This window comes from Papaver somniferum, chromosome 2 (assembly GCF_003573695.1).
Source record: "Papaver somniferum cultivar HN1 chromosome 2, ASM357369v1, whole genome shotgun sequence".
Lineage (NCBI taxonomy): Eukaryota > Viridiplantae > Streptophyta > Magnoliopsida > Ranunculales > Papaveraceae > Papaver > Papaver somniferum.
Genome location: NC_039359.1, coordinates 83291146 through 83304718, shown reverse-complemented (window position 1 = coordinate 83304718; position 13573 = coordinate 83291146). Strand labels below are relative to the sequence as shown.

Below are 13573 nucleotides of genomic sequence, written 5' to 3'. Positions count from 1 at the left end.
CGGTCGGGAGACCACTTGATTTTGTAGGCTTTTTGGAGAATTGAGCAATATTTGAAGAAATATGGAAAACTAAGAGTTTGTACTATGTGAAAAATCAAGAGTGTGGAATAATAATAAAATTAGAAAAAATGAGGAGATGTGGGACCGACCACGACTCGTAAAATGAAGGAAATGAACTGATTTATGAATGAATGGCTAAGCGTAAAGGAAAAACATGAAGAGTCATTTCATTGGATCAATTATTCGAACATGAAATATTTAATTATATTATTTGACGCATGGCATATTTTTATTAAAGGATTTTGTGTTATTTCTAACATGTGGCGCAATATAATTGGATGATGATGTAGCAGGAAAATGGAAAAGGAAAGTGATTTCCTCTGAAATCTATATATACACTATCGATATCAGGAAAAAGAAAAGCTCATTTTTGAGAGTCGAAGTCCGAGCATCAGTAAAATTAGAATTACTTTTAGTATAGTTTTCATTCTTTTTCTTTCTTCATTTTATTTTACATTAGGAATGGAATAATTCTCTCGGCTAAGGCTAGGATGCAGCCTTATTATGTGTTAGGGACTTTAATTCATTTTCAATAATATTTTCTCTTTGTCCTAAGTTTTCCTTGGTTCTATTCATATGTCATTTGTGCTTGATTTCATCGTAAATATTCTCTAATTACAGACCAGCATCTAAGTGGATAGAACTATTAGCACTTTGAGAATGCAGTCTTTTGAAACATATTGGAACCGAACAACTGATTTTGTTGGATTTCTGGTTAGTATCTCGTGAAATAAATCATCACTGAGAGAGTACCTGACACTAGATGATGATAAGGGGAACTCCATTCATCATTTTCTTATCTTTGTTATATCAATGAAGTAGAATGTGGTGTTTGGATGATCAATGGAGTAGAATCAAGGGATGGCAAAAACATGTTTGAGTGGACTCCGCGTTATCGAAATCAAAGGAAGGAAACATATATAATTTCATAAGTAGGTAAACGAAAATCTCAAATATTAGGATTCAACAACCAAACAAGGAAGAAGTCTCAAAATCAGAATGAAATGCAAGAACATAGCAGGAGCCAAAATCTTCAAAATTGTCATTTAAGAAGAATCAATTACACAATCTAGTATTCAGACTGTAACAAGATTTTCTAGCTGTGCACCGAGCTGTCCTTTCGCCAGTCTTCTCAGCCTTGAGCCTCAACTTGTTCAACTGCTTTTTACGTTCATATGCTGCACGGGATCCTGCCTTTCTCTTTTCCTCAAGTTCCTTGATGGTATCAGGTACTGACTCCATCTAATCTCAGATGAAAGTCCTCCTAAAAGGCAGTACTTGTGTCCAGGGATAAGCAACCTCTCAATCTTGTCACAAGGTAGTGGGATACCCTCATATTCAGAATGCAGCAGCCCCACGCTTGGTCTTGTGTGGAACAATACCACAGATGGTCCTCCAAAGGCAGAAAGGAAGAAATGAAGATACTTCATTTTCTGTCATACAAGACCACCAGAAAGGCAGATCACTTCACAATTTCACAGTGATGGAAGATAATCTTCCAAGCATATGGTGACTAACATCAACGACAACTCGTTTAGTGCAGATGCCACTCCCTGAAACCATTGTTTCTTCTGCTGCTGTAGTTCTTATGGCAAGAAGCAGCTATGTGTTCTAGTTCTCCAATGAACCATCTTAAGTAACCTTAATTCGAGACTTGAAAACGTAACTGAACTGCCACTTCTTTGGAATTATTCAAGTTCGGATCAGAGCATCAAATATCACTTCCTCTGCAATTTGTCACTTCTAAATTGCCAGCTGCTGAGTTTGGAAGCTTCACAATTCCTTTATGGTCAGTCAATGCTATACGTGCCTCAAGAAATGGGGACAAACACTTGTCTTTTGCAAACTTGAGGCAAGACTCTTTAGAAGCAACAAGACAGGCTGACATCTCACGTTCTTCACACTGTTCCCTCTCTGCAAGATCCATAGGAGCACCTCCAAGCAGGGTTTTCCACCATGGAGGCCAGCACTTGCTAGACGCGTTGATTGAACAACCTATCCGGGCTCCAGCCTTCAGAACAAAAAATGCATAGTTAGGCCTTTAAGAAAAAAAATCATATGTTTGCAAAATCTCTAATCTCATATAGTGAATTGAGGAAGTGAGACAGGAACGTGCGTTCACTAAACATGATATGTAAGAAACACTAAATCTCATGCCCAGCCTTATTATACTTGTTAAGTACTTAATCAAAGCCCAAAACTGATATAGTAGCCAACACACCTGCTCATACGACAGCAAAATTAAATGCTAAACACAGGATCATTGCGTAATAATATAATGACATACAATCAACAAAAAGCAGCTAGAGTCCAATCTTACTTTGTTAACATCTTTTCGTAACACATGCAAGAACATACAAGTGTCATTTTAGTTTTAGTTTGTTAAATTAAAACCTAATGTACTAAAACAATATAGAGCTCTATCAATCTCAACTATTTAAGCTCTCATAGTCAAGAGCTGGTTATTCCGCTCGCATAAATTTTGCAGCTGTATTAACTTACTGTATTGGCAGTACTATAGCCAAACACCTCGGCCAGCTGCGTGTAATTATCTGTGAACACAATTCAATATAGTTTTTGAACCTAGACAAGGACTTGGACTTATCAGTCTCCAATAACCTTAGAATCAAAAAATCCACATTCAGGTAAAACCCAAAATCAACTCATCCAATTAGAATGGAATCACACAAAATCTTAAGGCTTTTGCTACGAATTAAGCTCAACAAGATTTTAAATTAAAGATTTTTATGACAACCAATTTTAACAGCAGAAGACAAACAAAATTAATTGAAACCCAAATTAATTCATCAAATTAAGACAAAATTGACCTCACATTCAAAAGTTAGCGTTTAAGAAAAAATCATATTGTCGCAAAGTATCAAAATGTAACAATAATGATTGGAGGAAGTGAGAGACGGGTCAGAAAACCTAGAACGTGCATAGCTAATTACATGCTATGTAAGAAGGCTAAATCCCATGCCCATCCTTATGATACTTGTTAAGTACTTAATCAACACTCTTTAGCACTAACATAAAGATACATAACATTAAGATACATTAATGTCAAAGCCCAAAGCCGACACAGTGGCCAACAGACGTGCTCATATGATGGTAAAAGTTAGTGCTAAATACAAGTTCGTAACAGCATGATATCATACAATCAACCAAAAATAGTTAGAGTCCAGTCTTACTCTGAATATTATGACAACAACTTGTCGAAACACATTGTCAGAAGTAAGTTTCGATGAACCAATTTCAGCCAAAGCTCATTATAGTGTTAGTTTGTCAAATTACAACCTAATGTATTAAAACAATATAGAGCTCTATCAATCTCAACTACTTAAGCTCTTGTAGTCAAGAGCTGGTTATTCCGCTCGCATAAATTTTGCAGCTGTATTAACTTATTGTATAGGCAGTACAATAGCCAAACAACTCGGCCAGCTGCGTGCAAATATCTCTGAATACAATTAAATATAGCTATTTGAACCTAGAAACGGAGCTTCATATTATCAGTCTCCAATAATAATAGAATCCAAAAAACATTGTTTAGGTAAAATCCTTCATTTAATCCATCTAATTAGAATGAATCCACAACAAATCTGAAGGCTTTTGCTACGAATTAGAATAAAGTTTTAACAAGAAAAAAACAAAACCAGTTGAAACCCAGATTTAATTCATCAAATTACGCCTATATTTACCTCACATTGCTCTATAATTTTAGATTCGGAAGCTTGCAATGCAGATTTCCAACTTAGAGAATCCTCGAAAGCAAGAACAAATGGGCCTTGAGATGGATCATCAGACAGACCAGCAGGTATAGGGATTCGCAGAGGAGGAACTGGAGACTTGAAGTAGATTAGTGTTGCTGATGCAGAAAAATCCTCCACATCACTTGTTAGCGTCTCCATTTTTAGGGCTTTAATATTCTCCTCCTCGTTTTGTAAGCTCTGGGTTTTTAGGGTTTCATTGCAATATGATTTTCTCTTATATTTTGTTTCAAATTACTATTTCCTGTCCCAGAAACCTCTCTGTCCTGTCCTAGTTTCATTTTGGGGCACCGGCGGACAAATTTGTATGGCTTAATGCGAAGGCTAAGCCAGAAATCCTTCGCAAAGTAACTATGACTGGTCGGTCAAGCAGCCTAGTAATAGAGCGCCAAGATGGTGCGATACTTGCAACATGGCATTGGCCAAAAATGCATGGTGTATCCAGAGATGCAGATAGGCCAAGGCATAGGTTAACCAGGATTTGGACAAAACCAAAGGTGCGAGATCAGCATCAAGAGGTGTCAAATGAGTTAGGCATATAACTTGTGTGCATGTGGCATGCGGGGATGCAAGCAAGGCTTGCATTAGCACACTTGTATCATTGGGGGAATGATGCACAACAATAATGGTCGTACTTTGGCTGGTGAAAGCTATAATGGCAAGGCTAGATGACATGTGTCAGGCACATGGTCTTGACGGTTATAAGTTGGTTACACGGAAGGAATATTTGATTTATGCGTTTCTAATTCTAGGAACTGCCTGTTTGGCTTCAGGAGAGGAGTTGGACAAGTTGACACGGTTGGCCAACTGCCTCGTGTAAAGTAAATCTGTAACTGCCAGTCAGTCACTTGTCTATAACTTTTTGTAAGGCTATATAAGCTTGATCTTGTGATGGGTTGGGTGTCCGGAACAAGAAGAGTTGTGTAAACCTAAGTGTGCAGTAATAATAAGGCTTCGGCCAATATTCAAGCTAAGTTCTGTTGGTGTATTTATCCCTTTGTTTGGCTTACCGTTTTATGCATCAAGCAGAGTGTGTGTGCGGGTTTATTGGATTGAATTGATTGTGAGCAGAATCCTTGTTTAGTATGGGCTGAATAGAGTTTTGGCCAAGAAGTGAAGAAATTGGCTAAGGGCAAGTTGGCTGAACTGTGTTGTGGAGCATAGTGACATTATCAAGGTTGGTTGTTGCATTTGGATAGTTTGAACCTGTGACAATTCAGGTATCAGAGCCCTGGTTAAGGGTCTTTCTGTTCACGTTGGATTATAGAAGGTGATAGACACATTTTTATGTCTGAATTGTCCTCGGTGTCTCTATTGCTAGTGCTTGATTTTGTACTTATTATGGTGTTTTTATGTTTGTATAGGTGTTTTTGGATAAATATACTTGTGTGGAAAAAGTTGCTCAAAAAGTGCTATTTGGACCCCCTGGAGGACATTTGCTATACAGACCCTAGATTTGGCTAAGGGGCATCCAAGGTTATGTGTAGCCCAAATTCATCCTCAGCACCCAAATTTGTCCTCAGCACCCATCTGCTATTCGCACCCCAGAACATGATAGGGCACTTCATCTTCTTCTTTTGAACTTCATTTCGGCGGGAAAATAAAAAAACAGAACTGTGTAATTTTCGATCGAAGTTTGAAGGAGTTCTGGGTCGATTAAAAGGATGATATTTGTTGGGTAGTTGTGATATGTCCCAACAAAACTATCATGAGTGATTTAATTGGCTAGATAATTCACGGGAAGAAAACAGGGGAGTTTATTCTCGGAAAAGGATATCAAGGGATTTGCGCGAGCAGCAGAGGAGTTTGCACGTGTTTGGAAGACCCTAACAACTACTTGGAGTGTGAAGGAGTTAAATATGACAATTTGGAAGCTTCAGAACGCGTGTAGAGATCAAAAATCTGAATTATTTCCTAAACTGGCCATGAAGAATAATGAAGAATTATATGAAGTAATTACGTGAGATTTTGTTGTTGCTGGGTTATAAATAGGTGCTGGAATATCATATAAGGTTTATGAAGAGTTTGGGGAGATTATAGAGCATCACAAAGTCGAGAAAATCAAGATCCAGAAATATTTTTCTGCTGCTGCTCATCTGAAGAATGCGAAGAACAGACCATCCAAGACAGTCGTTTTTCAACAGTGGAAACGACACACAGGCGAGGGTCGAGAATCAGCGGTCTATCGTTCTTTTCAGTTTGTAACACTTATAATTGTTGCAAACCCGGTTATCATTGTTTCTCCTATTTCATCATTTGTACACCACCTTTGAGCAATAAAAAAATGAATTTTGAGCGTGTTTTCCTAATGATGAGCTAACCCAATCCTTGGGGCGACGGAGGAAGCCATTCTCTCAAGAATTATGTGGTAATATTATTTATAAATTTATGCAATATTTTTATATGATTAATTGCATTGATAAAAAATAAATTAAATGATTCTTATTAATCAAATGTGTTTTCTCTTGATGATGCATGCTTAGTTTTAGACTCTTGATGCGTTATACTTGCGACTAAATTTGATATTTTGGGAATCTGATTTTGGCAATACTTTAAATCGAATCAATTGTTTAAATTGCATGATATAAATTAATTTAGAACCACATAAGTATTGATGAATGGTGAAATCCTAGCTCCAGCCTCTCCATAATTTTCACAACATATCAACATTTATTTGCTTTATTTTCTTTGCTTTAAAATTAAGTCTAAAATCGATTGCTTTCACAAGTCTCAACGAACTTTTTACTACAACTCAATTTGAAATCACATCAATTTTGGTGCCGCCGACGCGGACTTGTCTTTAGGCTAGAGTTTAGATTTTTTTTTTAGGTTTTTATTTGTTTTTCATTTTATTTTATTTGTTCTTCGTTTCTGGGTTTTTGTCTTTTCCTTACAGATTTTGGAATTTGGAGCGAAAGAAAAATTTGCCAAAGCTTTTGGTGAATACTTAAAGATTTGGAGTAAAAGCAAAGCGAAAGGAGCGAAAGAAAAGGAGAATAAAAATTAATTAAAAAAAGAGAGAGAGACAATTTTTTTTTTTTAGAATTTCTTTTAGATTATCTTTTTTTTTGCACTTTATTTTTGGACTTTGGGACTTTATTTTTTTTAAACCCTACGGAAGGGTAGTTTAAATATCAACTGTTTGCAGAGAAGGACGGCGATTACGATATCGCCTCGGCCCCTCGGGTTCGTACATGACATAGGAGTCGTGCCCGAGTCGACTTCAGCGGTTCATCCCCGTCTGGTACGGGAGGTAAGTTTGTCGAAACACTCGCGAATCCCTGTCAGCGAGTTACTGTATTCCTTCGTTTGCATATATGCTGAGGATTTGAAAACGGCTGCTTTAATTTCCTAGTAAAGGGCAAGGACTGGCCATACAAGATAAGGGTTCGGATTTCATCACCGTTCCCTTCTTCCCGCCTTAGGAAAACGAAACCAAACGCGAACCTAAGCCTAAAATTTGACTAGAACGAGACCTATAGGGTAACGAGCTTAATAGGAAAGTCATTCGAAAAATATTGGTTACTCTTTTAAGCATGCTTCAAAGTTCATGATGGTTTCTGTGAGTTGAATACGCCGCCTTGTAACGGTGAGGCCTTGGGTATCAAAGCTCCACTGAGCTTCCCTCGTCTCGATTCAACTTACTTAAACTCGGATTGATTCCAGAGGGGTTTGCTTAAATTGTAACGAATTCCCTTTCGAAGGATTAGAAGCTGGTCTAGAAACAATCTAAGTGGAGCCATCATGCTTTTTGTTTGCTAGAAATCAGTAGGTTTGTTGTGGTGGAGTCAGCCTTGTTTGTTTTGCATAGAACTTCCCTTCCTTTTAGGATTTCTTTCTTTTCTTTTGTTTTTCTAGTGTATGCCCAAGGTTATTAAAGAGCGGGCTTGGAAAAGAAACACTCTAGGTCGTTTGATTAGTGATAAACCTAGTAGTTCTTCTTGTGAAGGGGGGAGAAGACTCTTCTTTTGAGAGCCCTGTTTTTGGAAACTTCAGTTTTGAGAATCTGTCTCGTGAGGAAAATACCCCTAGTACTTCAGCTGTGCCAGCAATGGCAACTTTGAAAGATTACATGTTCCCAACTAGGTCCACCCGAGCTTCGTGCATTAAATTGCCAGCCACTACGGCTAATTTCGAGATAAAACCTAGTATTCTTCAGATGATCCCTATATTCTTAGGGAAAGATGATGAGAACCCTTATTTTCATATTAGGGACTTTGAGGAAATTTGTGGGACAATTAGAATAAAAGACCTTACTGATGAAGTCTTGAAACTTAAGATGTTTCCCTTTTCCTTGAGAGATAAAGCCAAGACCTGGCTGAACAACCTACCATCTGAATCCATTGAAACATGGCAGGAACTTATTGCTGCTTTCTATATGAAATTCTACCCTAAGCATAAAACTGCGTCTGTTAGGCAGAAAATTAGTGCTAGTGTGCAACAAGAGGGAGAGTCTCTTTATAGGTTTTTAGAGAGATTCAATGATCTCCTATCCCAGTGTCCTCACCATGGATTTGATAAGATGAAACTCGTAGAGATTATTTATGATGGTTTAGACTATTCAACCAAAGCCATGGTTGAGTCTATGTGCGCTGGTGAGTTCACTAGTAAAAGTGTTGATGATGCTTTACCTTCTTAGGAGCTGTCGCTGAAAAATCCCAACAGTGGGAGTCTTGTGTTGAACCCCCAAAAGACTCTTGGTCAATAGAAGTAGCCAATGTGGTAGATACAAGCTTCGGGTCTGATGCTAAGTTTGCTGCTTTGTCTAGAAGGTTAGAAGCTTTGGAATTGAATCATCCTAAACATAGGTCTCTTGTTGAACCTGATGATAGGTTTAGAGCCTCTCAAGTTCTAGTTGTGGAGTAGAACCCAATAACTCGTTTTGGGAAGGTCAGGTTAGTGAAGAGCAAGCCCATGCTGTCTATAAAATGCTAGGTTTGAGAACCGTCAAAGTTTGACCCATACTCAGAGACTTACAACCCTGGTTGGAGAAACCATCCTAATTTTTCTTGGTCTAAGGGTCAGAATCAAGGACAGTCTAGTAATTCTCAGCCTCCCCAGGTTTTGGTTATGCTAAGAACTCTTCAGGTCAACCCCAGTTTCAGAATGAGAAAAAGATCTCCACCTTAGAAGAAACCCTTACTATGTTAGCAAAGAACCATGAGATGTTATCAAAGAACCACTATGGTTTTCAAGAAGAAACCAGGCAGAATTTTAAGAATAATTCCCAGTCTCTTGCTAACTTAGAACTTCAAGTCGGCCAAATAGCTAAGTTTCTTAGTGAAAGAGAAGATGGAAGGTTCCCTAGTCAAACTGATCCTAACCCTAAAGGAGAGAAATCGTACAATCATGTGAATTCTATAACAACCCTTAGGAGTGGAAAGAAAGTTGACAATAAGGTTGCCATGCCTGATAGTGAACATGTTGTAGTTCACCCTTCTGAGCCAGAAAATGAGGAGACTGATAGAGTCTCCAAAGAGACCAATGAGGGTCATGCTGAGCCCGGATTTGTTCCCAGAGCCCCGTTCCCCCAGCTGCTAGTTCCAACTAAGAGGGAGTCCAACTTTAATGATATATTGGAGGTTTTTAAGCAGGTTACTATCAACCTCCCATTGTTAGATGCGATTAAGCAGATTCCCGCTTATGCCAAGTTTCTTAAGGATATGTGTACGCGAAAGCGAAAACTTAGTGTCCAGAAGAAAGCCTTCCTAGCTAGTCATGTGAGTTCTATTATTCAGAATACCACTACTCCTAAGTATAAAGACCCAGGGTCCCCTACTATTTCTTGCACAATAGGTAAATACCGTGTCGAGAAAGCTTTGCTTGACTTAGGAGCCAGTGTGAACTTATGCCATACCATGTGTACCTTAAGCTAGGACTTGGTGAGATGAAACCTACCCAGATGACACTTCAGTTAGCTGATAGGTCCGTTAAAATTCCTCGTGGTGTGATCGAGGACGTTCTTATTGAGGTCGACAAGTTTATTTATCCAGTGGATTTTGTTATCCTAGATACCCAACCTGTCCCTGACCCAGAGAACCAAATACCAGTGATTTTAGGTCGCCCGTTTTTAGCTACATCCAATGCGATCATTAACTGTCGAAATGGTATTATGAATTTGTCTTTTGGTAATATGACTATTGAGCTGAACATTTTTAATATTAGTAAGCTACCCTCTGAACTAGATGACTCGAACATAGAAGAGGTGAACATGATAGGAAATTAGTCGAGGAGTCATTACCAAACACTTTGTTAGAAGATCCATTAGAGAAATGCCTAGCCCACTTTGGGATTGATTTTGATGATGATAATGTGATTAATGAGGTGAATGCTTTGTTAGATTCAACCCCTTTGATAGACACTAGTAATGGATGGAAACCTAAGTTCGAACCACTACCAGTTTTGAGTCTACCCTAGTTCCTTCGTTAGAAGAGCCTCCTAAGTTGGACCTAAAACCATTACCAGATAGCCTGAAATATGTGTTTTTAGGCCCGTCTGAAACTTTACCTGTGATTGTAGCATTCGACTTGGATAGTGATCAGGAAAGTAGGCTAGTAACCGTCCTTCAGAACAACAAGGAAGTGTTATGGTGGGCCATAGCAGACATTAAGGGTATAAGTCCTACTGATTGTATGCATCATATCTATTTAGAGAGTGACACCAAACCTTCTAGGGAGATGCAACATCGACTGAACCCTAATATGAAAGAAGTAGTTCGAACAGAGGTTCTTAAGCTGTTAGATGCAGGCATTATCTACCCCATTTCAGACAGTAAGTGGGTCATCCCCGTTCAGGTTGTTCTCAAGAAATCCGGTATTATTGTAGTCCAGAATGATAAAAATGAGTTAATCCCAACCGGGTGACCACGGGTTGGCGTTTATATATTGACTATAGGAAATTGAACAAGGTCACTAGGAAGGACCACTTTCCCCTTCCCTTCATCGACCAAATGCTAGAGAGATTAGCTGGATGTAGCCATTATTGCTTTTTAGATGGATACTGCGGTTATAATCAGATTGTCATAGCCCCAGAAGACCAAGAGAAAACCACTTTTACCTGTCCCTTTGGTACCTTTGCGTATAGATGCATGCCTTTCGGGCTATGTAATGCCCCTGCGACCTTTCAGCGTTGTATGTTGAGCATATTTTCTGACATGGTAGAATGGTTCTTAGAGGTCTTTATGGATGATTTTTTAGTGTTTGGTTCGGTTTTCGATGAGTGCTTGCATCATTTGTCATTAATTTTGACTAGATGTAAGGAAAATAATTTAGTGCTTAATTGGGAGAAATGTCACTTCATGGTTCGTTCAGGAATTTTTCTAGGGCGTATAGTATCTTCGAAGGGTATAGAGGTAGATAGAGCCAAAGTTGACCTTATTAAAATTTTACAGGTCCCAAAAACCGTAAGAGATATTAGGTAATTCTTAGGGCATGCATGTTTTTATCGTCGATTCATTAAGGATTTTAGCTTGATTTCTAGACCTCTTTGCAATTTGCTTGTAAAAGACGTTAAGTTTGTCTTTGATGATGCTTGTTTAGAGGCTTTTGAGAAGCTTAAAAATTTACTCACTACCGCCCCCATAGTCCAGGAACCCAACTGGAACCTACCCTTTGAGATCATGTGTGATGCTTCAGATTATGCTATTGGTGTTGTGCTAGGTCAGCGAGAAAATAAGTTACTTCATGTGATTTACTATGCTAGCAAAACTCTGAATGATGCCCACTTGAACTATACCACTACGGAGAAGGAACTATTAGCTATTGTGTTTTCCTTAGAAAAGTTTAGATCTTACCTCTTAGGTTCTAAGGTCATAATATTTACTGATCATGCTGCTTTGAAGTATCCTCTTTCCAAGAAGGATACTAAACCTAGATTGATTAGATGGATCCTATTGTTGCAGGAATTTTCCCTAGACATTAGAGATAAAAAAAGGTGCAGAAAATGTAGTAGCAGACCACTTGTCTAGGCTTGTTGTGGATACCCTTAATGATTCTCTTTCTGTTAGGGATAATTTTCCTGATGAACAACAGTTCTTTGTTACCCAAACACCTTGGTATGCGAATATAGTGAATTATCTTGTTACTGGTCAAATTCCCCAACTTGGGGTAAACAAGATCGTTCTAGGTTTTTAGACGAGGTGAAGCACTTCTTTTGGGATGATCCTTATTTGTTTAAGTATTGTCCAGACCAGATTATTAGGAGATGTATACATGAGAGTGACCAGTCCAGTATTATTTCTTTTTGTCATGATCATGCTTGTGGGGGTCACTTTAGTGCTAAGAATACTGCTGCTAAGATTTTGCAGTGTGGATTCTATTGGCCTTCGTTGTTTAAAGACTCCCATAGTCACTGTGTTACTTGTGAGCGTTTCCAAAAATTAGGAACCATTTCCCGTAGGAACATGATGCCCTTGAACCCTATTTTAGTTGTGGAGGTCTTTGGTGTGTGGGGTATTGACTTTATGGGTCCATTTCCTAATTCTTTTGGTAACCTTTACATCCTTGTCGCTGTAGACTATGTCTCTAAGTGGATTGAGGCGGTTGCGTGTAAAACCAATAACCATAGGGTTGTGATTGAGTTCTTCAAAAATAATATACTTACACGTTTTGGTACATCGCGAGCTATAATTAGTGATGGAGGGTCGCACTTTTGTAATGGACTTTTTAGGCTTTTGATGAAGAAATATGGTATTACACATAAGGTAGCTACCCCATATCATACACAGACTAGTGGTCAGGTAGAGGTTTCCAATAGGGAGATAAAGCGTATATTAGAGAAAACAGTTAATCCTAATCGGAAAGACTGGTCGTCTAAGCTTACTGATGCCTTATAGGCTTACCGTACTGCGTTTAAGATCCCCATTGGAATGTCGCATTATCGGATTGTGTATGGCAAGGCATGTCATTTACCTGTTGAGTTAGAACATAGAGATTATTGGGCTGTTAAGCAGCTAAGTTTTTCACTTGACAAGGCAGGAGCCCATAGGAAACTCCAACTCAATGAGTTGGAAGAGATTCGTGTAGATGCTTACGATAGTGCGAAGGAGTATAAGAACAAAATCAAAATTGTGCATGATAGAAATATTTTAAGGAAGTCATTTTCTCCAGGTCAAAAATTTCTTCTGTATGATACCCGCTTGCATCTTTTCCCTGGGAAGTTACGCTCTCGATGGACGGGTCCTTTTATTGTTCACATTGTCTTTCCTCATGGAGATGTTGAGATCGAGACACCAGATGGTAGTAGTTCTTCGAAAATTAACGGTCAGAGATTGAAACCCTTTTTAGAGCCCTTTCCTACTGGTGATGTTGAGGAGGTCCCTCTGGAGGACCCTGTTTACCTTTGATTGACCATCGAGGCGATTGTATGTTGTATATTAGTTTTTGATTTCTCTCTTAACCCAGGTACTATATTTCCGACTTCTCTTTTTACTGATTCCTCATGTTACTTTGATTTTTGGTATTGCTCTTTCATTATAAACATTGAGGACAATGTTAGATTTAAGTTTGGGGGTGGGGAAGAAACTTTTTGTTAGCTTTTAGTTGCAATAAATAAACTCCAGAGCCTAGAAATTTATGCTTATTAAGGTTGGCACTAACCAATCTAAGTGGATGAGAACATCTTGGTTGTAGGAGTTGAGGAACCAATCTGATTAGATGGAAACATCTAAATACTCTATTCATAAAATCACAGAGCTCAGGTGTTAGAATTAAAAAAAAAAACATGGTAGTTTCGCCATAACTCGTTGA

General features: G+C 38.5%; 1 protein-coding gene and 1 pseudogene across 1 annotated transcript; both read right to left on the bottom strand.

Annotated features, from left to right (window-relative positions):
- Positions 1–961: 961 nt before the first annotated feature.
- LOC113348222 lies at positions 962–1640 on the bottom strand (annotated as a pseudogene).
- On the bottom strand, positions 968–4011 carry LOC113348221. Its single transcript, XM_026591927.1, has 2 exons — positions 3759–4011; positions 968–2071 (listed from the first exon to the last, which is right to left on the bottom strand). Exons 1-2 carry the CDS (start codon positions 3966–3968, stop codon positions 1772–1774), a joined length of 510 nt encoding a protein of 169 aa, XP_026447712.1. The 5' UTR covers positions 3969–4011; the 3' UTR covers positions 968–1771.
- Between the last annotated feature and the right edge of the window lie 9562 nt (positions 4012–13573).

Bases quoted from the DNA above. Each gene is read 5' to 3' on its own strand.
- LOC113348221 (XM_026591927.1), bottom strand. From the start codon at position 3,968: ATGGAGACGCTAACAAGTGATGTGGAGGATTTTTCTGCATCAGCAACA. The intron at 2,072-3,758 runs GTAAATATAGGC...TTTGTTCTGAAG, and splicing joins AAATTATAGAGCAATGTGAG to GCTGGAGCCCGGATAGGTTG.